General features: G+C 47.1%; 1 protein-coding gene across 1 annotated transcript in view; it reads left to right on the top strand.

Annotated features, from left to right (window-relative positions):
- The window catches only part of LOC138638295 (arylacetamide deacetylase-like), a 161,702-nt gene that overhangs the window by 129,912 nt on the left and 5,212 nt on the right, over positions 1-26,578 (top strand). Inside the window, exon 4 of the mRNA XM_069727498.1 lies at positions 19,377-19,548. Coding sequence (XP_069583599.1) covers positions 19,377-19,548 — 172 coding nt within the window. The remainder of the gene's footprint in view (positions 1-19,376; positions 19,549-26,578) is intronic.

The raw sequence follows: 26,578 nt of genomic DNA, 5'->3' as shown, positions 1-26,578 counted from the left end.
GTCCTGCCGTTCCGTGTTCCAGACATTCTTTCAGTTAAGTCTTGTTTTCCTATTATTCCCTGCCATCCTTATAGCCTGTGGTTTCCTTCTTTATTTTGGGTCGTCCCTTTGGCTCTAGCTGTTGTGTCTCCATTCTCCCGAGGTCCTGCTCCTAACACTCCCTGTATAGGGGGTGATTCCATCTGGTCCGCTCGACCCCGGGGGCTCTAGAGTCACGACCCAGAGGGTCCACTCTCGGATTTCTGTCCGAATACTTACAATTAGTCCCAAGAATCCTCAGGAAGATATACATGGACAGAGCTCAGATCATTCTAGTGGTTCCTTTCTGGCCCAAAAGGAGCTGGTTTCCTCTTACTGAAAAAGTTGGTGGTAGAAGAATATTTTTTCCTTCCGAAAAGAAGAGATTTACTCCTCCAGGTTCCGATTCTTCATCAGAACCCAGACAGCCTCCAATTAGCGGCTTGTATCCTGAACGTCAGATCTTGAAAGCAAAAGGGCTATCGGAAGGGGTCATCTCCATCCTCCAAGCAAGTAGGAAGCCAGTAACTTCTGCAATTTATTTAAAAATATGGAAAAAATTCTGCAGTTTTTGTGGCGACAACGGTTGATTTTGACCATCCTAACATTCTTAAATCCCTGCTGCAAAAAATCAAGAATTTTGGGAAAGGTCTTAAATAGAGTACTCTGAGGGTCGCAGTGGCAGCCCTCAGTGTATTTTATGATTCTTCCCTGGCCTCCCACCCCTGGATAGCTCGTTTTTCCAGGGCAGTTCTGAGGCTAAGACCCTTGATTAGGAAAACTGTCCCACCTTGGGATCTTAACCTGGTCCATAATGAGTTGTGCAAAGATCCGTTTGATCTAGCTGAAGATATAGACATTGCTAATCTTTCCCTCAAAACAGCCTTCCTAGTAGCCATTACATCGGCTAAAAGACAGGGGGAACGTCAGGCACTGTCCCCTCAGAACCCCTATCTGCAAATATTTGATGATAACCTGGATCAAGTCTTAAGACCAGTCAAATATAAATCAGGAGGTAGTGCTTCCATCATTTTGCCAGTTTCCCAAAAACCAGAAGGAGAAATTTTACCATAACTTGGATGTTGGTGAGACTGTACTTAAGTACTTGGAGGCAACTAGGGCCTGGAGACAGGATAGTAATCTGTTTATCCTTTTTAGAGGTCCTAATAAAGGGAGAAAAGCATTAAAATCTACCATTGTGAGATGGATTAGGTCCACCATTAGCCTAGCATATCAGGCACAGGGAAAGAGTCCCCCAGGCAGCCTTAAAGCTCATTCATCCAGGGCTATAGCCACTTCATTGGCAGAGAAAGGGGGTGCTTCGGCAGATCAGATCTGCAGCACTGCATCCTGGTCTAGTCTCAGTACATTTTCTAAACATTACAAACTAGATGTAGTGTCATCTCAGCTAGCCTTTGGCAGGAATGTGCTTCAAGCAGTAGTCCCACGCTAGGACCAAAAAATCTCCTTTGGTACTTCTCCATGGTGCTGTCAGGTGGTGACCTAGAAAACCATAATTAGACCTACCGGTAATTGTATTTCCAGGAATCCATCCTGACAGCACTGTTAGTTCCATCCATATTACAAATATGCTACATACTCGTATGTGAAGTAACATTTGTATAAAGATTATGTTCAAATAAAATTCTTTTTTGCATCCATCCAGAGGTGTTACTTTGGAAAATCACTGAAGGGTGGTAGGGGGAGGGTCCTTTTAAACTGTTGTGGTTTCCTGTCCCACTATGGATAAGAAGGACGTCATCCATGGTGCTGTCAGGGTGGATTCCTGGAAATACAATTACTGGTAGGTCTAATTACCGTTTTTGTTCATGGGAAAACTCCTTTTAAAAGCAAATATTAATGACAACATGGCTGCTCATAAAAAAGTATGCCAATGACAATGAAAGTAAAGCAGCAAAGGCACAACATCCAAGACAACAAAGGGCAAATGAGACTCTTGAAGAGCAACAGCATCACTGGGACAAAAACAAAGCATGTAAGCGTAGGCGTCAAGCACATGAGTCCCTTGATGCACAAGTCATTAGATTATCACAAGATGCCATTAGGCAACAACAGCGCCGCATGCCTGCCCCATCATGACATTACTTCCCTCCCGATGCGATAGCATCAGGCCTCCATCTAGTGTGACATAAATGGCACCTATGGAATCTTAAAGGGAATCTAATGGCTGATGCATGCTGCTTGATCCACAGGCCACATGTATCAGATATTCGCAGTATGATCTCAGCCAGGTATGTTTGATTCTGAAATGCTGCTGTGTTTCAGGGAAAAACCTACTTTAAAAGTTGCCGAGGACTAATGCCAAACAGGTGACTAGTCACACAGGCAGGTCCCTGGTGGCTTCTCCCCATCAGCTCTTAGGGAGCATTTTCTTCCTGTGTGCGTGTCCAGGAACAGACCTGTCATTGCCAGCAGGAGAGAAGTCAGACATGTTTTTCTCTGACGCCGCAGCTTTTCAGAGACAAACATACCTGGCTTATATCATACAGCCAGTGCCGGATACGTGCTGCTCATGGGTCACACAGTGGGTATCAGCAGTCAGGTTGACTTTAAGGTTATGTTCCCACGATCCGTATTAGGCAGCACTTTGGACGCAGCACATGTCCGCTGCATCCAAAGAGCTGCCTGCTTCTGAACGCCGGTGATTCCGCATGTGTTCATGGAACTGTGCAGAATCACCGCACTTAATACATTGCACTGGTGACATTTAGGCCGGCCTCACACTAGCGTGTTTTACGGACGTAAGAGAGGTGCTGAAAATAGGGATTGCATACGGTACAATGCTTCTCTATGCCCCAGCTCCTATCAGCCATATTTTACTGATCCGTATTATACGGTCTTCTATGGCCGTAGAAAAACGCAGCATGCTGCGTTTGTCACCGTATTGCGCAAAAAATATGCCAATGAAAGTCAATGGGGGCGAGAAAAATACAGATTACACATGGACCATCAGTGTGATTTGCGAGAAATACGCAGCGGTGTTCTAAAGAAAAGCCGGCAATTCAGCGCGGTGTACAGTAAAATCACACTGACGGGTTAGAATAGAATAGCTAAGATAAATGTCTACACATAGTATAGTATATATATACAGTATGTCAGTGAGACACATATATGTATATATATTAATATTTCATAAAGCGCTAGATAGCTTAAAAGCCGGTAATTCAATTGCCGGCTTCTCCTATCTCCTTCTCAAGCCCGACATGATATGAGACATGGTTTACATACTGAAAACCATCTCATATCCCTTTTGTGTGTAGTGTGTATGTACAAAATTTGGGCGCTCTAGCTATTAAATTAAAGGGTTAAATCGCGGAAAAAATTGGTGTGGGCTCCCGTGCAATTTTCTCCGCCAGAATGGTAAAGCCAGTGACTGAGGGCAGATATTAATAGCCTGAAGAGGGTCCATAGTTATTGGACCCCCCCTGGCTAAAAACATCTGCCCCCAGCCACCCCAGAAAAGGCACATCTGGAATATGCGCCAATTCTGGCACTTGGCCACTCTCTTCCCATTCCCGTGTAGCGGTGGGATATGGGGTAATGAAGGGTTAATGTCACCTTGCTATTGTAAGGTGACATTAAGCCAGATTAATAATGGAGAGGCGTCAGTTATGACACCTATCCATTATTAATCCAATAGTATGAAATGGTTAAAAAACACACACATTATTACAAAGTATTTTAATGAAATAAATACACAGGTTGTTGTAATATTTTATTATACTGGTAATCCACCTGAAGACCCTCGTTCTGTAAAAAAAGGTAAAATAAAAAAACAACAATATCCCATACCTTCCGTCGTTCTGTCACGTCCCACGATGTAAATCCATCTGAAGGGGTTAACTAATTTTCAGTGAGACATATATATGTATATATATATTAATATTTCATACAGCGCAAGATAGCTTAAAAGCCGGTAATTCAATTGCCGGCATTTGCTATCTCCTTCTCAAACCCGACATTATATGAGACATGGTTATTGGACCCCCCTGGCTAAAAACATCTGCCCCAGCCACCCCAGAAAAGGCACAATACATGTTTTTTTAGATTTTTTTGAGCCCATGGATCCATTGTATATCCGTATGTCGGTTTTACAAGCCTGCGAGAAAATCTCGCAGTACGGATGCCATACGGATTACATACGGAGGATGCCATGCGCAAAATACGCTGACACACCCTGCCTAAGGAGTACTTACGGATCACCATTTTTTGAATTTTGTGGCGTATTATGGCTGTAAAATATGGACCGTATTTTTTTACGCTGAGTGTGAAGACGGCCTTATCTTGCAGAGGCTCGCGTCCCCACAAGATAGACATTCTGTGGTCTAGAAAGACGTGCTGCATGTTTGTCTCTGAAGGTGATCCACGGGCGTCTGTGTACGCGTAGTGGACATGGGATTTCATGACATCCATCCACTGTGCTGTAATATCTGGCTGATGCAGATTGGATGCTGCAGATGTATGCAGCGCTCAACCCGCAGCATTTACAGACCATGGGAACATGCCCTAAAGGGGTTGTTCAGTGCTGCTTACTTCGGCATTGGGAGGCGAACAGCATTGAAGACATAGTCTACAGATACCTGACAGGACAGATGCATGAATGGCAGGTATTATGAATGTGTCTTGGTGGGTATGGTTTTACACAAGATATCGGCACCTCTCAGTTCCCAATGTATAAATAAATGGTGCTGGAGAAACCCTTTAACCCAACTGTGTAACAATAACAACTCTACAAGTAATTGTAATTTTTCTGAGTAACTTATCATTTATACTCCGTCAGCTTAACCCCTTCACGACATTCGCCGTACTATTACTGCGCGGGTCGTGTCTCCCCCTTTGATGTGGGCTCCGGCGCTGAGTCCACATCAAAGTCACGACATGTCAGCTGTTTTGAACAGCTGACATGTGCGCTCAACAGCGGCAGGTGGAATCGCGATCCACCCACCGCTATTAACTAGTTAAATGCCACTGTCAAGCTATGACAATGGCATTTAACTACCGCTTCCAGCCATTGAGACTAGGGTTGAGCGAAACGGGTCGGTCATTTTCATAAGTCGCCGACTTTTGGCAAAGTCAGGTTTCATGAAACCCGACCCGATCCCTGCGTGGGGTCGGCCATGCGGTACGCGACTTTCGCGCCAAAGTCGCGTTTCAATGATGCGAAAAGCGCCATTTCTCTGCCAATGAAGGTGGATGCAGAGTGTGGGCAGCGTGATGACATAGGTCTCAGTCCCCACCATCTTAGAGAAGGGCATTGCAGTGATTGGCTTGCTTTCTGCGGCGTCACAGGGGATATAAAGGGGCGTTCCCGCCGACCGCCATCTTACTGCTGCTGATCTGAGCATAGGGAGAGGTTGCTGCAGCTTCGTCAGAAGCAGGGATAGCGTTAGGCAGGGTACATTAACCCCCAAACCGCTTGTGCTGTAGCGATTTCCACTGTCCAACACCACCTTTTCTTAGCAGGGACAGTGGAGGCTACATTTTTTTTTTTCCTCAGCGCTGTAGCTCATTGGGCTGCTCTAGAAGGCTCCCAGATAGCTGCATTGCTGTTTGTACACAGCTGTGCAAACCAACTGCTTTTTTCAAAGCACAAATCCTGTTGCTCCTTCCATTCTGCACAGCTACCTTGTTTGTCCACACTGTTAACTTTTTTTGTGCAGCAGTCCACTCCTTGTTATTGCTGCCTGCCATACATTGCTGAGATTACTGCAGGGAGATAGTAATTGTAGTACAGTCCCTTTTTTTTTTTTGTTTCGTTATATCTCTTCAAGCCACTTTCTGCCACAGAAAATATACTCTAATACAGTGGCCCAGATTTATTCACTAGTCTCCCTGAAGAAGAAAAGGGTGCAGACTAAAATTGGCAAATCTGTATCAGTGGCAGTCCTGTGTGTGGCATCTGTGTCTCATTTTCTGGCACAGAAAACATACAGTCTAACAGTGGGCCTGATTTCTTGCCAATTCTCCCATCTGCTTCAGTGCCACTCCTGTGTGTGCCACCTGTCTCAAATGTTGTGCCACAGAACATATACTTTATGAGAGTGGGCAACATTTCTTCAATATTCTCTTCTCAGTCCTGTTAGTGGCATATCTGTCTGCCACTGAAGCTGTGTACTGTTATACATTGGGCCTGATTTTCCCTGCAGTCTCACCCACCTATAAAGGGATATATAAATCCAACAGAAGTTTGAATTCACCTTGTAACTGGTTTTACAGTAACAAATACCGTTAGTTTGGTTACGTTTTTCAAACAATGAGGAAGTCTGGTGGAAGAGGTCGTGTGTTGTGAATTCCGCTCTTGGGCTCCCTCCGGTGGTTGTAAGTGGCACTTTTGTAAGTTCTGCTCTTGGGCTCCCTCTTGTGGTTTCTAGTGGTGTGGCTGCTCCTTGGAGTTAGCTGTCTTCAGCTGCTTCCACTGATCGTCTCTGCTCTGCTATTTATGTCTGCTCTGTCCTTCAGCTGGTGCCACTTGTAAATGGTTCCTGGTTGGATTCACATCTCTTTGGATTTCCCTGTTATCCTGACCAGTTCTGCTAAGCTAAGTTTTTGCTTGCTCTTTTCTGTTCACAGATTGTGGACTTATCCGTTCTGTGTTTTCTATGTTTATCAAGCGTTATCTGTATGAATTAATTCTGTCTTGCTGGAAGCTCTGGGAAGCAGATTTACCCTCCACACCTTTAGTCAGGTGTGGAGATTTTTAGTAAACTCTGCGTGGATTTTTGTAGAGTTTTAATACTGACCGCACAGTATCCTTTCCTGTCCTATCTATCAAGCTAGACTGGCCTCCTATGCTAAAATCTGATTTCATTTCTGCGTATGTTATTTTCCCCTCCTCTCACCGTCAATATTTGTGGTGGGCTATCTTTCCTTTAGGGATTTTCTCTGAGGCAAGATAGGTTTCCTGTTTCCATCTTTAGGGGAAGTTAGATCTTAGGCTGTGCCGAGGGGTCTAGGGAGCGTCAGGTACCCCCCACGGCTATTTTTAGTTGCACTGCTAGGTTCAGGGTTTGCGGTCAGTACAGATACCACCTCCTTCAGAGCTTGTCTCATGTTGTTCCTAACCCACCAGATCATAACAGTCGTGGCCGTGGGCGGTCATTGCCAGCTGGTAATGATGGTAGTGGTGGTGGAGGATCAGGTGGTCGTGGGAAAAGCAATATAGCACCTAAGTCTCGAGTTGTTGAGCCAGGTTCGTCGTCTAGCTACACAAGGCCTCGAACGCTCCCTTTTCTGGGAGTAGGAAAACCGCTTTTAAAGCCGGAGCAGCAACAGCAAGTTTTGGCTTTCCTTGCTGACTCAGCCTCTAGCTCTTTCGCCTCCTCTTCTGAAACTGCTAAATGTAAAAGCAGCGCGTCGTTAGTGGATGTTCACGGTCGGGGACAAGTCGCTTCCTTGTCTTCTTCACCAAGAAAAACAGAGAAGGATGCGTCAGGCGACACAACGGGTTACTCCATGGAGCTCTTTACACATACTGTTCCTGGGTTAGAAAGTGAAACAGTTAACAGGCCATGCCCATTACAAGTTGAATCGGACATGGAGTGCACAGATGCACAGTCACAGCCAGATTACTATGCTGTTCCTTTTTACTCAGACCAGAACATTGCCCTCGCAGTGTACGGATCCAGAATCAGACCCTGATGAGACTATGGTGCCACGTCACGAATGTTATACCTCCGGCTTACACGGTGACACATACGAAGTTGCACACAAGATAGAAGAGGAGGTCATAGATGACCCAGTTGTTGACCCCGATTGGCAGCCATTGGGGGAACAGGGTGCAGGCGGCAGTAGCTCTGAAGCGGAGGAGGAGGAGCCGCAGCAGGCATCAACATCGAAACAGGTTCCATCTGCCGGACCCGTATCTGGCCAAAAACGCGTGGCAAAACCAGTTGTAGGACAGCGTGCCCATCCGTTTAAAGAAGCACACTCTGCAATGCCTGAAAAGGTATCCGATGGTAGAAAGAGTGCAGTCTGGCATTGTTTTAAACAACATCCAAATGATCAGCGCAAAGTCATCTGTCAAAAATGTTCAACTACCTTAAGCAGAGGTCAGAATCTTAAAAGTCTAAATACAAGTTGCATGCGTAGACATTTAACCACCATGCATTTGCAAGCCTGGACTAACTACCAAATGTCCCTTAAGGTTGTAGCACCCTCGGCCAATGAAGCTAGTCAGCAACACTACATCCCTTCCCTCACTGTAAGCCCACCGTTTACCGCACCACCTGCAGTAAATGTGCAGGTTTCGTCGCCAGGCCAAGGCAGCCAGGGAATCACCAGGTTTGTGGTAGGAAACACTGCATGTAGGGCACCAGCAAGAATACCATCTCCAACCCTCTCTGTCTGCCATGTCCACCGGCACCCCCGCTACTTCCACCATCTGCAGCTCTCCAGTCCAGCTCACCCTACATGAGACTCTCGTTAGGAAAAGGAAGTACTCATCCTTGCATCCGCGTACACAGGGTTTGAACGCCCACATTGCTAGTCTAATCTCATTAGAGATGATGCCCTACCGGTTAGTTGAAAGCGAAGCTTTCAAAGCCCTGATGGACTACGCTGTACTACACTACGAGCTACCCAGTCGACACTTCTTTTCGAGAAAAGCCATCCCAGCCCTCCACCAGCATGTTAAAGAGCGCATCGTCCATGCACTCAGGCAATCTGTGAGTACAAAGGTGCACCTGACAACAGATGCATGGACCAGTAGGCATTGCCAGGGACGTTACGTGTCCATCACGGCACACTGGGTTAATGTGGTGGATGCAGGGTCCACAGGGGACAGCAATATTGGGACAGTTCTGCCTAGCCCACGGTCTAGGAAACAGTTGGCTGTAGGCGTTCGCCCCCCTCCTCCTCCTCCTTGTCCTCCTTCAGAAGCGAGAGCTCGTCCACAGACCGCAGTCGCACGACCACTCCATCCGCAGCTGCCACTGTTGCACATGAGGTGTCCCATTATGGGACAGCTAGTGGCAAGCGTCAGCAGGCTGTATGGGCTATGAAGTGTTTGGGCGACAACAGACACACCGCGGAAGTTCTGTCTGAGTTCTTGCAGAAAGAAACTCCGTCATGGCTGGGCACTGTAGATCTTGAGGCAGGCAAGGAAGTGAGTGATAAAGAAAGGAATTTCATGGCTGCCATAGCCCTTTCACAACTGAAACACATTCCTTGCCTGGCTCACACCTTAAACCTGGTGGTGCAGTGCTTCCTGAAAAGTTATCCGGGGTTACCCGACCTGCTCCTCAAAGTGCACAGACATTGCACGCATATCCGCCGTTCGCCCGTACACTCCAGCCGTATGCAGAACCATCAGCGGTCTTTGAACCTTCCCCAGCATCGCCTAATCATCGATGTTGCAACAAGGTGGAACTCCACACTGCACATGCTTCAGAGACTGTGCGAACAGAGGCGTGCTGTTATGTATTTGTGGGGGGATACACATACACGGGCAGGCAGTTGGATGGCAGACATGGAGTTGTCAGGTGTGCAGTTGTCGAAGGTACAAGACCTGTGTCAAGTCCTTCAGTGCTTTGAGGAATGCACACGGCTGGTTAGTGCAGACAACGCCATAATAAGCATGAGCATCCCCCTAATGCGTCTGCTGGTGCAAAGTTTGACGCACATAAAGGAGCAGGCGTCTGAAGCCGAGGAAGAGGGAAGCCTAGATGACAGTCAGCCATTGTCTGGTCCGGGCAATCTACAGGACGAGGTAGCGGGCGAAGAGGAGGAGGGGGGATGATGGGGATGAGTATTTTTTGAATGAGGAAGCTTCTCCGGGGCCAATAGCAACTGGTGGCGTTGCAAGGCCGGGTTCAGGTTTTTTGAGGGAGACTAGTGACGTAGATTTGCCTGAAACTGCCCCTCAACCCAGCACAACCGAAGATTTGACAACTGGAACTTTGGCCCACATGGCGGATTATGCCTTACGTATTCTCAAAAGGGACCCACGCATTATTAAAATGATGACCGATGACGATTACTGGTTGGCCTGCCTCCTTGATCCTCGCTATAAAGGCAAATTGCAAAATATCATGCCACATGAGAACCTCGAACAAATATTAGCAACCAAACAAGCAACTCTTGTAGACCGTTTGATTCAGGCATTCCCAGAACACAGCGCTGGTGATGGTTCTCATACGAGCTGCAGGGGGCAACAGGGCAGAGGTGTACAAATCAGAAGTGGCGTTGGACAGAGGAGTTTTCTGACCAGGTTGTGGAGTGATTTCGCAATGACCGCAGACAGGACAGGTACTGCAGCATCAATTCAAAGTGACAGGAGACCACATTTGTCCAGCATGGTTACAAACTATTGTTCATCCCTTATCGATGTTCTCCCGCAACCGTCATTCCCATTTGATTACTGGGCATCCAAAATAGACACCTGGCCTGAATTGTCAGAATATGCATTGCAGGAGCTTGCTTGCCCAGCAGCTAGTGTGCTATCAGAAAGAGTATTCAGTGCTGCTAGCTCAATATTGACCGAAAAAAGGACTCGTCTGGCTACCCAAAATGTTGATGATCTAACCTTCATTAAAATGAACCACTCATGGATTTCGAATTATTTTGCCCCACCTTTCCCGGCTGACACCTAGCTTTCCTATAAAAAGGTCTTGCTTGTGGACTCGTCTTACTGACTGTTCCAATCTCTTAATTTGCAGCAACTGTTTGTCCAGCATACAACATGTTTACACCTCCCTAAATGGGCTAACTCCCCCCACGGGGCCGTGGTCGCGCCACTTGGAGCAAGCACCCGCGAGAGTGCCGTTTGTCTGAAGAGGTGGGTGTGCCCGCTTTTGGTCGACGGCACTGCAACTGGGTCCCTCATAGTACAATAAAGTGTCTCTGGCGGTGGTGGTGCGCACCCAACGTCAGACACACCGTTGTAACATGAGGGGCCCTGGGCCTGTACCGCCGGCCACAAGAGAGTTCCCCCCCAGCTCAAACAGTGCTCTACCACTTGCAAAATTATCTCTCACAGCTCCACCAAAGTTTAGTCTATGCGCTGACATCCTTCAATGCCTGGCACTGACAATACCAATTTGTTGACATGTATGATGCTAGTTAAAATAGTCAGGGTCAGTGTCCTATATTGACACCAGTAAATACTTAGCGCCAAATTACTATGTTTGAAACTCAGCAGTGGATCCCACCCCTGTACCTAAGTTTGCCACCCTTTTGTTTTTTGTTTCTTTTGTTTTGCGAGACATTAACATCTATTTATTTTTTGGGAGTACTAACTGTGTCAGACACTCCTTCCAATTGTCCTCCGCTGAACACACCAATGCTGCCTGTGTACACCTGCAAGATAATTGAAACTGCTTTGAGCCTAATTTTTTTTAATTTTAGGCCTACTAAGTCTGTCTGCGGTCCCTCCTTCCATTTGTCCTCCGCTGAGCACACCAATGCCGACCGTGTACCCATGTAACTTTTTGTCATCCTGCAGTGAGCCTACTTTGTGGTGTAAGGCCTACTAGCAGCGTCTGTCTGCGCCACTTAATACAGCTGTCCTCCTCTAAAAAAAAAAAAGGCGGATTTTCAGCTTGTCAGAATTATAAAACTGCATTGGGGCCACAAGTTTCGTTGTGGTCTACAAACTGAGTCTTCCGCTCCAAGGTGTTCTCTCTGTTGCCTCTCCCTCGCTTCTATCTTGAAGCTCTTGTTATGTAGTTGTTGAAACAACACTGCATTAGGCCTACAAGTTGGGTCTGGGTTGTAGAGACAGTGTCTGCCGCTCGAAGGTGTTCTCCTGGTTGCCTTTCCTGAGCTTCAATCTTCAGGCTCTTGTTAAATAGTTTTTTAATCGAACAACTGCAGTGGGGCTACTAGTTTGGTTCGGGCCTACTAACAGTGTCTGCCACTCCAAGGTGTTCTCCTGGTTGCCTTTCCTGAGCTTCAATCTTCAGGCTCTTGTTAAATAGTTTTTTAATCGAACAACTGCAGTGGGGCTACTAGTTTGGTTGGGGCCTACTAACAGTGTCTGCCGCTCCAAGGTGTGCTACAGGTTGCCTCTCCCTAGCTTCTATCTTCATGCTCTTGTTAAGTAGTTGTTGAAACAACACTGCATTAGGCCTACAAGTTGGGTCTGGGTTGTAGAGATGGTGTCTGCCGCTCCAAGGTGTTCTCCAGGTTGCCTCTCCCTAGCTTCAATCTTCATGCTCTTGTTAAGTAGTTGTTGAAACAACACTGCATTAGGCCTACAAGTTGCGTCTGGGTTGTAGAGACGGTGTCTGCCGCTCCAAGGTGTTCTCCAGGGTGCCTCTCCCTAGCTTCTATCTTCATGCTCTTGTTAAGTAGTTGTTGAAACAACACTGCATTAGGCCTACAAGTTGGGTCTGGGTTGTAGAGACGGTGTCTGCCGCTCCAAGGTGTTCTCCAGGGTGCCTCTCCCTAGCTTCTATCTTCAAGCTCTTGTTAAGTAGTTGTTGAAACAACACTGCATTTGGCCTACAAGTTGGATCTGGGTTGTAGGGACGGTGTCTGCCGCTCCAAGGTGTTCTCCAGGTTGCCTCTCCCTAGCTTCTATCCTTGAAGCTCTCGTTAAGTAGTTGTGGAAACAACACTGCACAAGGCCTACAAGTTGGGTCTGGGTTCTACAAGCGGTGTCTTAAGCTCCAAGGTGTTCTCCAGGTTGCCTTTCCCTAGCTTCTATCTTCAGGCTCTCGTTAAATTGTTTTTAATATAACACTGCATTTGGCCTACTTGTTTTGTTGGCCCTACTAACGGTGTCTGCCGCTCCTTGATGATCTCCTCCACTGAACAAACCAGTGCCGCCTATTTACTTATGTTACCAATTTTGAACTGCAATTAGCCTACTTACTGATTTGGGCCTACTCACTGTGTCAGCCTCTCATTACAGTTGTACTCCACTGAACAAAGCAATGCCCCCTGGTTAGTCCTGTTACCAATTTTGAACTGCATTTAGCCCACTTTATTCTTTGGGCCTATATCTGTGTTTCCTCCTCATCCTGCCCATTGCACAGCCAGTGATAGATGAGTTTGCTGGTACATTGACCCATAACGCAACATTCCCCGTGCATGCTACACAGCAAGATTGTGACCCTGCTGAAAGTCAGGTTCCCCTTCCCGCATACCATACCACCTTACACGGGGACAAAGAGGAAGGTGCAGATGAAAGTGCAGGTTCCTTCATCAGGTGGGGGGGAATACACATTGGCGACGTCACTGGCACAGGGCCCCTCATAGTACGCAAAAGTGTCGCTGCCGGTGGGAGGCACCCCCGCCGTGCAAACACACCGCCGTACTTTGAGGGGCCCTGTGCCAGAGCCAATGCCAATGAGTGGGCCCCCCCTGCTTGCTCAGGATCACAGCACTTGCAAAGTTGAAATACTTACCTCTCCCTGCTCCACTGCCGTGATGTGGTCCAGATTTTTTGGGCCCACTAAATACTTGAACCAGCCCTACCCCCCCACAACTTTAGCCAAATGACCCCCAATTTCCAATGCCTTACTATTATTATAAGGTAAATTAAGATTGACAAGCTTCAGTAACAAGAATATATGTTTTTGCCATTAAAATGGGCACTGTACATGTTTTCCTGGCCTCCACTCACTGCCGACTATGCTCCCCCATTGACTTGCATTGGGTTTCGTGTTTCGGTCGATCCCCGACTTTTCGCGATAATCGGCCGATTCCACTCGACTCGACTTTTGAGATAGTCGGGTTTCGCGAAACACGACTCGACCCTAAAGAACTAAAAGTCGCTCAACCCTAATTGAGACCTCTATGGTTGTTGATGCTGGATTGCTATGATGCCACCCTGTGGTCTGCGCTCATAGCAATGCAGTAATTCTGCTACATAGAGGCGATCTGAGCTTCGCCTCTATGTAGCAAAGCCGATCAGTCTACACCAGCTTCTATCCACTGATGGAGGCTATTGAAGCATGGCAAAAGTAAAAAAAGTTTCAAATATGAAAAAGTGGAAAAAAATTAATTTTAAATCACCTCCCTTTCGCCCCATTCAAATTAAAACAATAAAAAATCAAACCTACACACTTGGTATCGCCGCGTTCAGAATCACCCAATCCAGAATCACCTAATCTATCATTAAAAGGATTAACCTGATTGCAAAACGGCGTAGCGAGAAAAAAAATTAACGCCAGAATTAAGGGTTTTTTTGGTTGCCCCGACATTGCATTAAAATGCAATAACGGGCGAACAAAAGAACGTATCTGCGCAAAAGTAGCATCATTAAAAACGTCAGATCAGCACGCAAAAAGTAAGCCCTCACCTGACCCGAAATACCGAAAAATGGAAACGCTACAGGAATTGGAATATTGCGCTATTATTTCTTTTAGTAAAGTTTTGAATTTTTTTTACCACTTAGATAAAAATAACCTAGACATGTTTGGTGTCTATGAACTCGTAATGACCTGGATAATAATAATGGCACCTAGCAAAAAAAGCCAAACAAACAAGTGTGGGATTGCACTTTTTTTAAAATTTCACCGCACTTGGAATTTTTTTTTTCCCGTTTTCTTGAACATGACATAATAAAACCAATGGTGACCTTAAAAAGTACAACTTGTCCCGCAAAAAACAAGCCCTCACATTGCCATATTGACGGAAAAATAAAAAAGTTATGGCTCTGGGAAGGAGGGGAACGAAAAATGCAAAAAACGAAAAAGGGCTGCTTCTTGAGGGATTAAAAAAACTAAAATATATATATATTATATAATATGCAATTATATTTCACATACGTATATACAATGGAATATTTACCCCTCTGCAGATTATTGTAAAAGAATACACCCTGCAGCTGAGCTGGCATCTATTAGGCCAGAGTCCCACTACAGCAAGATACGCCTGAGTCTCGCAGGTTAAAAACAAGCTCTGGCACCGACACTCCGGAGCGGAGCGTGCAGCTCCATGTATTTCTATGCGACCACACGCTCCATTCTGGAGTGCCGGTGCCAGAGCTTGGTTTTAACCTGCGAGACTCGGCCGTATCTCGCTGTGTGTGATCCCGGCCTTATTGTCTATATCTGACATCACGGCAATAGCGCTACAGAGAATTGGCTGCAGAGCTCCCTAATTGGCTGCAGCACTATTGACGTGACATCAGAACTGTATCTGATGGATCTGCAGAGTGAATAAGGCATGTTTTCTCTAGTTTTTTTTTTTCCAAGCAAACAACGTGGGGGGTACTGCCATGTGATTTATCAAATACCACTCGGCCCAGTGTTCTATGCAGAAGAGCAGTTCAGCGATTTTTTTTTTTTTCTATCATGCCTACTCATGGGGAGAAAAACAATGGCAGCATGCTGTAATTGGCAGCGTGCTCTGCTCACTCTCACCCCCGTACAAGTCTGAGTGAAACCTCACACTGCACTCAGATACCACACCAGTGCAATCCGACATACACCGAGTCAGGCCATGGAGGAGACGGAGAAATTATTTTCTGTCTCCTCTGCTTCAGTGCGGTGATTCTCTCATGAGTGTGTCGGAGCACAGAGCACTGACACTCGGATCACGCTCACAGCAGGGCAGGAGCCGAGGGTCTTTGGCATATCTCATCCAATGTGACACAGTGGTGTAACTCCGGCCTTAAGGTACCTTCACACTCAGCGACGCTGCAGCGATACCGACAACGATGCCGATCGCTGCAGCGTCGCTGTTTGGTCACTGGAGAGCTGTCACACAGACAGCTCTCCAGCGACCAACGATCCCGAGGTCCCCGGTAACCAGGGTAAACATCGGGTTACTAAGCGCAGGGCCGCGCTTAGTAACCCGATGTTTACCCTGGTTACCAGCGTAAACGTTAAAAAAACAAACACTACATACTTACCTACCGCTGTCTGTCCTCCAGCGCTCTGCTTTCCTCTGCACTGTCAGCGCCGGTCAGCCGGAAAGCAGAGCGGTGACGTCACCGCTGTGCTTTCCGGCTGGCCAGCTCTGACACAGGATGCAGGAGGAGTGCAGAGAAGCAGAGCGCCGGGGACAGACAACTGAAGGTAAGTATGTAGTGTTTGTTTTTTTAACGTTTACGCTGGTAACCAGGGTAAACATTGGGTTACTAAGCACGGCCCTTAGTAACCCGATGTTTACCCTGGTTACCAGTGAAGACATCGCTGGATCAGCGTCACACACGCCGATCCAGCGATGTCAGCGGGAGATCCAGCGACGAAATAAAGTTCTGGACTTTCCTCAGCGACCAACCAACGATCTCCCAGCAGGGGCCTGATCGTTGGTCGCTGTCACACATAACGATTTCCTTAACGATATCGTTGCTACGTCACAAAAAGCAACGATATCGTTAACGATATCGTTATGTGTGAAGGTACCTTTAGGCTCTGTGTCCACGATGAGATTTTGGTGAGTTTTTGTTGCATGAAAAATGCAGCATCTTACAGTTCATCAATGTGGATGGGATTTACCAAATAAAAATCTCCTGCCCAGTGGGCTTTTTTATACCGTGTAACTGACCTGCAGTGTCAATGTCAATTTTTCTTGTAGATGTGCTTAATTTTCTGTGCACATTTTTCCCATAGAAGCAAAATATAGCTAATGTGGCCACTTTGGACCAGACCGTAGCACTATTGCGAGCCCAGCTTCATCTTCATTACACACAGAGCGGGGTCTCGTAGATAAAGTAGGAACTTTTCGTGGTACTACAACTAAGGCTGGAATCACACAAGCGTATAACATCAGATACGAGAGCACTGGATGCGATATGCCAAAGACCCTCAGCTCCAGCTCTGCTGCAAGCGTAATGTGAATGTCAGTGCTCTGTGCTCCGATGCTCTCGCATGACAGGATCGGAGCACAGCAGCGGAGGTGACGGGAAAAGTAATTCCTCCATCTCCTTCATTACCTGTCTCGACGTATATCGGACTGCACTGGAATGACATCCGAGTGCAGTCTGTTTCACATGCATCTATAGACATGTGTGGGTGTGAGTGAGCCGAGTGTCGGTGCCAATAGCAGTATGCAGCGATTGTTCTTTCCTCCTGAATCGACATGAGAAAATCACGGTTCTGAGCTGCAATATGGGTTAACAACACTGGGCCAAGTGCTATGTGATTCATCACATAGCATTCAGCCATGTTATAGGCTCGTGTGACTCTGGCCTTTGAGCAATAAATAGGACTGAGCTGTAATATTAGACCATCTGGGACTGTATGTTAAATAGTCGTAGGTCACAAGATGTGAGGTGAGTGTAACACAAGTGCACAAAGATACTATATACTCACCATGTGACAAGTGGGCCTGTGTCCCTTCAAATGCCAGGTCTGAATTTTAGTCTGTCTGGCCCTGCTAGCGCTGCTCCATCACAGCTCTGCTCCATTACTCTGTCCCGGTCGCAGCACTTCTCCATTAGTGATGAGCAAATATACTCGTTACTCGAGATTTCCCAGGCACATTCGGGTGACCTCCGAGTATTTTTTAGTGCTCGGAGATTTAGTTTTCCGCACCTCAGCTGAATGATTCACATCTCTTAGCTAGCGTGATTACATGTGGGGATTCCCTAGCAACCAGGCAACCCCCACATGTACTTATGTGGGCTAACAGATGTAAATCATATTGCTGAGGTGAGGAAAACTAAATCTCCGAACACTAAAAAATACTCAGAGGTCACCCGAGCATGCTCGGGAAATCTCGAGTAACTAATGGAGAATATTGATGAGTGAATATACTAATATGTCCCCATCTCAGCTCTGCCACATTACTCTGTTCCCTGACCATTGAGTTATCCCCATCAAAGCTGCGTCCCAGGAGAGTTATACCCATCATAGTTGTGCTCATGGATTTTTTGGTCTCCATTATACCTCCCCAAGTAATCGCTCAAGTGTTTCTCTTCACAAGCGGTGGCTTGTCGGTGGAGCTCTTCCCACTCCCACATCCCTTACTCACAACTGGAAGGCCCCTGCTATTAGCTCCAGACAGGTCTGTGTGTGGTGCTTGTGATTGGCTAAGTGTTTCAGGAGAAGGAGGCATGGTCTGTTGGGAAGACGTACCAACTTACCAGCTTAGTGGCTTGTTGATGCTCTAACTGCAAATCGTTGTATGTGGTGTGTGCACGATGCTGCATGGTAGACATGTCTGACTAGTTAGTGCCAGGCAGCAACCACATTGCAGCTGCCCAGAGTTCTGTAGGTGTGTTCCAGAGATAATAGGTTGCTAATCAGTGCTGCCTCCTGAACAATAAAAATGCAGGACTGCCACCACTCTGCAGCCAGTATTGTCTGTATGCTTGTGCCAAGCCTGCCATTGCCAAGAATGACCCTTGTTCTGGATTCTTCTGTGAGGTTCTTGTATGTGTGTGTGATGGCTTCCTTGTGTCTGGACACTTTATTTTAGATAAATAGAAAAAAGTGTCCACTATTGTACTCAGTTTTACAGGATAGATATAAATCAGTATGAACCAGATTTGTCTACCGATTTTAAAAATTTACTACGGGGAAGGGGGGGGGGCACCATTTTGCCATTTGCCTCAGGCAGCAGAAAGGCTAGGTTCACCCCCTGTTCACAACACATCTAAACTGCCAACTGGGACACTTGAGAAAGATGCCAGTTCAATGTACCAGTTGGTGCAGCTCAAAACTAGCACGCCATCCTGACGGAGTTGATCATTGAGTAGTAAGGCAACCATTAGAGTTTCTACAGGCATTGTGCTCACCTGAGCGAGCTGTGTAGGACCAGTATCTGGAGCAATCCTATATATATATCTATATATATATTGTCTAAGGGTTTTTCCGTCTGTCTGTCTGTCTGTCTTTCGGTCTGTCTGTCTGTCTGTCCTGGAAATCCCGCGTCTCTGATTGGTCGAGGCCGCCAGGCCTCAACCAATCAGCGACGGGCACAGCATGGCGACGATGATGTCATAAAGGCTGCCTCGGCCAATCAGCGACGGGCACAGTCTGCCGCGAATTCGCCTCGACCAATCAGCGACGGGCACAGTATCGACGTAGTTGTCATAATGGTTGCCATGGCGACGATGATGTCATGAAGGTTGCCTCGAACAATCAGCGACAGGCACAGTCTGCCGCGAATTCTGAAATCATCATTGTCCACATACTACGGGGACATGCATATTCTAGAATACCCGATGCGTTAGAATCAGGCCACAATCTAGTATATATATATATATATATATATGTGTATATATATATATATATATATATACGTTTCTCCCCATGGTTTGCTGTGGTGTTCTCCTACAGTGTTTATATAACTGCTAATGACATGCACATCTGCATTATACTCACGATGCTAGCTTTAGATTTTTTTTTTTTCAACTTGGAGAAATATGAAAATGCTTTTTTTGCTTTTATTTTCTGAAGGTCCAGGTTGTACTTAATATGACTCTTCTTCCTTCACAGCTATCGCCTAGCACCAAAATATCACTTCCCAAACCAGTTTGATGATGTCTACAAGGCAGCAAAATTCTTTCTGCAGGAGAATGTTCTAGAAAAGTATTCTGTAGATCCTAATCGAGTAGCCACGTCTGGAGACAGCGCTGGAGGAAATTTAGCTGCAGCTTTAGCACAAATGGTATGAATGTTAATATACGATTTGCCTATTTTCAGTCTCTAATATCTTTATACTGTGTATATTGTTCTTTTGTTTGGGTTTTTTTTTTTTTTTTGCCATGACCTTATGCACACTGTTGAATAGTATTACTGATCTGTGTTGATCCAAAATAAGGTCCTCAAATCGATTATTTTAGTACTTTGTGAAGTCATATAGAAGTTTTCTCTCGGAGGTCACTGCAATTTTTTTAAAAGAATTAGTATTTTATTTGGAATTTGTTGTAGAAATTGACTGTTTTAAGCTTTAAACGGAAGATTTTAAATCAAAAGATTTTGCTGATACTGTCCTATATAATGGGGAAGTCTGTCAGGGATTCTTAAAACTAATGGGTTGTCAGTAGTGTTGAGCAATACCTTCCGATATCCAGAAGTATCGGTGTCGGATTGGATCGGCCGATACTCAAAAAATATCGGATATCGCCGATACCGATACCAAGCAAGTCAATGGGACAGAAATATCGGAATTAAATTAAACCCTTTCTTTCCTTGTAGGTTAATTCTACATGAAGGAAAACAACTAAGAATAATGTAGGATGTATTGGGGGAGGTGGAGGAGACATTAAAGGCATAGAGGTTTAGCCCAATCAAATGGAATAGCAGGAATTAATATTTTTTTAAGACGTTCAGAGTTACAAAGATATTGACTATTAAGATTTTTTATATTTTGTCAGATATTTGTTTCACTACTTCCATGCTCTTCACCTTCTTTTTTACTTCTCCCACACTTTCTTCTTCATTATCCTCAGCAGCAGCATCTTATTCATCAACTTCTTCTTCACCTTATTCATCTTCTTCTTCACCTTCTTCCTATTATTCTTTTTTTACATTCTTCATATTCTTTTTATTCAACTATTATCCTTCTTCATATTCTACTTCTTCATCTTCATCATATTCTTATTTGTGACATTCATTCCTGTAGTTGTTATCTATAAAAGTTTGAAGTTTACACCTTCCGTTCTGCCTGTCACAAAAGATTCACAACAGGATTTGTCCGCGTTCAGTTTGGCCTGCAGCAGCAGGTTTTTTCCAGGGGCACCACGAGGAGGAACGGACTCACCCCCATACACTGCTTAGTCTTCTTCTGCTTATAATTTAGATAATATCGTTTGCTCTGATTTTTACTCTTATGCTTAATGTTCTTCTGCTTTTTGTTCTGAAGCTTCTTGTTCTTCTGCTTCTCGGTCTCCAGGGTCGTCGTCTCCGGGGTCGTCATCTCCAGGGTCGTGGTCTTCTTCGGGGTGGTCTTCAGGGTCGTCGTCTTTAGGGTCTTGAACTTGGAAATGTATTAGAAGGTACAAGAAGGCTGAGGAACTGCCGAGAACCAGCTGATGATACTGGAACCCAGATGACTAACCGAGGGTACAAGAGCCAATGGAACTACCAAGGACCAGCTGACGGTACTGGAACCCGGTTACTAAGCAGGAGGTACCCGTGCCAGAAAGCACTACCAAGGACCGCCTGACGTTGGTCGAACTTGGATACCCAGAAGGAGGCAAATAAGCCAAAGGCTCTGCCTGGAACCCGGATGGGGAGCAGAAGGTACAAGAGCCAAAGACACTGCTGGGAACCAGCTGACGCTACTGGAACCTTGATGGGTAGCCGAAGGTACAAGAGCCAATGGAACTACCGAGGACCAGCTGACTGAACTGGAACCGGGTTACTAAGCAGGGAGGTACCCGTGCCAGAAAGCACTACCAAGGACCACCTGACGTTGGTGGAACTCTGATACCCAGAAGGAGGCACCTAAGCCAAAGGCTCTGCTTGAAACCAGCTGATGGTACTGGAACCAGGGGGACCTATTCAAGATTGTCTTCCTAAGGACCAGCTAATGGTGCTGGAACTCAGATAGGCAGCAGAAGGTCCCCAGGAAAAAATAATGCTACAGGGGGAGCTTGTCCTATTGGCACTATGGAACCAGCCTTGATTGACAGTTCCCGCAGCCCACATAGGAAGCACATAGGAAGCACCTAAACTGCAGGCACCATAGAGTCTGCTAACCGGACCGCAACACGACAGGACAACGTATTGGAGGCAAAGGGACCTTGACACTACCCGGAAACAGCTGGCGTGCTGGAACCAGGCTGGGCAGGAGGGAGTACCTGTGCCAAAGTCCCTTCTGAGCATCAACTGGCGGTGTTGGAGCCCAGGGATTACAGGAGAAACAGAGTGTAGGTTGAGGCCTAATTGGAGCAAGTTGAAAGGAAACCTTTAACCCCCCAGGCGTTTGTAACTGAAAGAGCCACGTTGTGCAGCACTAATGCTACACAAGGAAAAGGTGGCTCTTTTAGTTATGCTCCTTGCACATGCTGAACTAAACACTTATAAAATGTGTCCACTCATACTGTGAAACCGTCCCAGAGGTGGGACTTTCCTTCGTAATGAGACTCAGCACAGCCGGCATTCATACCTGTTGTGAATTCTGCTCTTGGGCTCCCTCCGGTGGTTATGAGTGGTAGTGCTGCTGTCTGTGGATCGCAGCATCTCTCAGGTGTGTTCACTTTTTGCAATTTGGACTCAGCTATTTAGTCCTGCTTGATCCTTTAGTCAGTGCCAGTTGTCCATTGTTTTTGGAGGATTCACATCCCTTTCTGGTCTCTCCTGTTTGCTGTGCTTTTCTTCAAAGATAAGTCCTGGCTTTGTTTCTGCTGTCCACATGCTGTGGGCCTTATAGTTCTGTGCATTTTCATGTATTGTCTTGTCCAGCTTGTCTGTGAAAGGATTTTTTGCAGCCAAGCGGTATCTCTGGAGATGCAGATATACCCTCCATGTCTTTAGTCAGATGTGGAGTTTTTGTATTTTCTGTGGTGGATATTTTCTAGTGTTTTTATACTGAACGCATAGTACTCTGTCCTATACTTTCTATTTAGCTAGAATGGCCTCCTCTGCTAAATTCTGATTTCAGTCTGCGTATGTCTTTTCCCTCTCCTCTCACAGTCAATATTTGTGGGGGGCTGTCTTTCCTTTGGGGATTTTCTCTGAGGCAAGATAGTTTTCCGTTTCTATCTTTAGGGGTATTTAGTCCTCAGGCTGTGTCGAGGTGTCTAGGGAGCGTTAGGTACATCCCACGGCTACATCTAGTTGTGTTGTTAAGTTCAGGGTCTGCGTTCAGTACAGGTACCACCTTCTCCAGAGTACGTCTCATGCTGCTCCTAGGCCACCAGATCATAACACATACCCCCTTGGCGCTGGGTGCCGCCTCCTCAGCGTTGTTTGAATCTGTCCTGGAGCCTGCGCTGTTATGTTAAACCTTGGGAATGCGCAGTTAGCGCTGCCCGTCTTCTGACGTCATTTGGTGTCAGACTGACTGTGCCTGTTCGGCCGTGCTGCCAGAGATCACCCCCCGCAGTGTCTTCTGATTTATTCACACTGCGGAGCTGGGATTCATGGGCGTGTGCAGTAAATATTTTCGCCTCTCACTCATCTCCTTCCACCTTCTTTAGACTGTGCGGCGTCATAGCCGTGGCATGCGATTAGGGATCAGCTGACAGCCCACAGTCTAAAGAAGGCGGAGGGAGATGAGTGAGAGCCTGAGACGAAGATATGCACTGCACATGCCTATGAATCCCAGCCCCGCAGTGTGAAGAAATCAGAAGACACTGCGAGGCGGGATCTCAGCCAGCGCGGCCACACAGGCGCAGTCAGCCTGACACCAAATGATGTCAGAAGACGGGCAGCGCTAACTGCACATGCCCAAGGTTTAACATAACAGGGCAGGCTCCGGGACAGATTCCAACAATGCTGAGGAGACGGCGCCTGGCGCCAGAGGGGTATGAATGACAGCTGTACTGCGTCTCATTACGAAGGAAAGTCCCACCTCCAGAACGGTTTCACGGTATAAGGAGACACATTTTATAAGTGTTTAGTTCAGTGTGTGCAAGGAGCATAACTAATAGAGCCACCTTTTCCTCTTTCAGTTACAAACGCCTGGGGGGACAGGTTCCCTTTAATTTCTGTAGTAGTGTCAGTGTGGAGGTAGCAGGAGCAATTGCTGAATACACAGCTGGGGGATCAGCTGACGTTACTGAACCCCAATAACACAGCAACAAGTGTTGACTGTGCGGACAGCACTTCCAGGCAGCAACTGGTGGTGTTGGAGCCCAGGGTCAATGCTAGAAGCAGAGTGTAGGCCGAGGCCTAATTGGAGCAAGTTTAATATCTGTTGTAGTCTTAAGGTACCGTCACACTAAGCGACGCTGCAGCGATACCGACAACGATCCGGATCGCTGCAGCGTCGCTGTTTGGTCGCTGGAGAGCTGTCACACAGACAGCTCTCCAGCGACCAACGATCCCGAGGTCCCCGGTAACCAGGGTAAACATCGGGTAACTAAGCGCAGGGCCGCGCTTAGTAACCCGATGTTTACCCTGGTTACCATCCTAAAAAGTAAAAAAACAAACGCTACATACTTACCTACAGCCGTCTGTCCTCGGCGCTCTGCTTCTCTGGTCTGGCTGTGAGCGCCGGGCAGCCAGAAAGCAGAGCGGTGACGTCACCGCTCTGCATTCCGGCTGACCGACGCTCACAGCCAGAGCAGGAGGAGAGCAGAGCACAGCGCTGGAGGACAGACGGCTGTAGGTAAGTATGTAGTGTTTGTTTTTTTACTTTTAGGATGGTAACCAGGGTAAACATCGGGTTACTAAGCGCGGCCCTGCGCTTAGTTACCCGATGTTTACCCTGGTTACCAGCGAAGACATCGCTGAATCGGTGTCACACACGCCGATTCAGCGATGTCTACGGGGAGTCCAGCGACGAAATAAAGTTCTGGACTTTCTTCCCCGACCAGCGATCTCCCAGCAGGGGCCTGATCGCTGCTGCCTGTCACACTGGACGATATCGCTAGCGAGGACGCTGCAACGTCACGGATCGCTAGCGATATCGTCTAGTGTGACAGTACCTTTAGTGTGGAGGGAGCAGGAGACATTGCCGCACACCCAGCAGGGGAGCAGCTGGCATTACTGAACCCCAATAACAGAGGAGCAACTGTTGACTGTGCAGACAGCACTTCCAGGCACCAACTGATGGTGTTCGAGCCCAAGGACAGCAGGAACAGCAGATTTGAGGTATTGCCACACACACAGCTGGGGAACAGCTGACGTTACTGAACCCTAATAACAGAGGAGCGACTGTTCACTGTGCGGACAGCACTTTCAGGCACCAACTGACGGTGTTAGAGCCCAGGGACAGCAGGAGAAACAGAGTGTAGGCTGAGGCCTACACCCGAGGCAGTTTAATATCTGTTGTAGCGTGAGCATGGAGGTAGCAGGAGCAATTGCCGGATACACAGCTGGGGATCAGCTGACGTTACTGAAACCCAATAACACGGCAGCAAGTGTTGACTGTGCAGACAGAACTTCCGGGCAGCAACTGGCGGTGTTGGAGCCCAGTGAATACAGGAGAAACAGAGTGTAGGCCGAGGCCTAATTGGAGCTGGTTTAATATCCGATGTTATGTGAATGTGGAGGGAGCAGCAGACATTGCCGCAAACACAGCAGGGGAGCAGCTGACGTTGCTGAACCCCACTAACACAGGAGCTAGTGTTTTTCTCTGTGCAGTGAGAACTTCCGAGCACGAACTGGCAGTGTTGGGGCCCAGGGTCAATCAGGGTGTAGGCCGAGGCCTAATTGGAGCAAGTTTGATATCTGAAGTAGTGTGAGTGTGGACGGAGCAGGAGAAATTGCCAGATACACAGCAGGGGATCAGCTGACGTTACTGAAACCCAATAACACTGGGTCATGTGTTGACTGTGCAGACGGCACTTCTGAGCAGCAACTGGCGGTGTTGGAGCCCAGGGATTACAGTTCAGGTGGTAGAAACGTGAACACAACAGGAGACCTGGATACTGTTGCCAACCAAGTATTTAATCTGGAAGAGGAGTGGCAAATTCCTGCAAGATCCATTCCTTGTTCATTATCAGAATAGTAAGCCGATCAACGTTATCGGAGGATAGTCGCATGCGACGGTCTGTTAGTACACCACCTGTGGCACTAAAGACGTGTTCCAAAAATACACTAGCAGCAGGGCAAGCCAGCACCTCCAATGCATACTGGCTAAGCTCTGGCCATGTATTCAGCTTAGAGACCCAAAACTTGAAGGGGGAAGAGCCGTGTGGGAGTACACTGAGAGGGCAAGACATGTAGTCTGTCACCATCTGACGGAAACGTTGCCTCTTGCTGAATGGAGCCGTCTGTGATGGTGTAAACATTTTTGGCGGGCACACAAAAGTTTGCCACAGTTGGGCCATACTTATCTTGCCTTGTGCTGAGGCACTGCTTCTGCTCCCTCTTTGTGCTGAGCTTTCTCCACTGCCTCGACGCACTGAGCTGCTTTGTAAAGCACTAGCAGCACTGCTCTCAGTTAAACTGGAGAAGATGATGGAATGCACCAGTGTATCTTGCTACTCCCGCATTTTACGCTCCTGGTTCAACGGTGTTATGAGGCTTTGTACATTGTCGCAGTAGCGCGGATCTAGGAGGTTGTACACCCAATAATCAGCCGTGTTGAGAATGTGGGCGATGCAGCGGTCATTTCTCTGACCCTGCAGCATGAAATCAACCATGTGCTGCAGACTGCCAACTGGCCAAGAAACGCTGTCCCCTGCTTGAGGCGTGATCTCTGCCTGCTCTGCATCACCCCACCCTCGCTCTACATACTGACTACTGGAGCATTGTGTAACTCCCTCCTCTGAACAGATGTCTTCCTCCTCCATTGAATCCTCCTCATCCTCCTCACAAATTGTGCCCTGCCTAGGCCTTTGTGAAGAACCACATTGCGCAGACTGTCCAGAGGCAGATGGCATTTGTGACTCCTCATCCTCCACCTCTTCCACAACCTCATCCCTTAGCGCTTGCAGTGTTCTTTCAAGCAGGCAGATAAGGGGGACAGTCATGCTGACTAGTGCATCATCTGCACTCGCCATCCGCGTGGAATCATCGAAGGCACGGAAAACCTGGCAGATGTCCTTCATAGTGGCCCACTCAGTGATGGTGAAGTCTGA

Source organism: Ranitomeya imitator, chromosome 5 (genome assembly GCF_032444005.1).
Source record: "Ranitomeya imitator isolate aRanImi1 chromosome 5, aRanImi1.pri, whole genome shotgun sequence".
Lineage (NCBI taxonomy): Eukaryota > Metazoa > Chordata > Amphibia > Anura > Dendrobatidae > Ranitomeya > Ranitomeya imitator.
The sequence above is the reverse complement of the archived record's forward strand: the minus strand, read 5'-3'. Positions and strand labels throughout refer to the sequence as shown.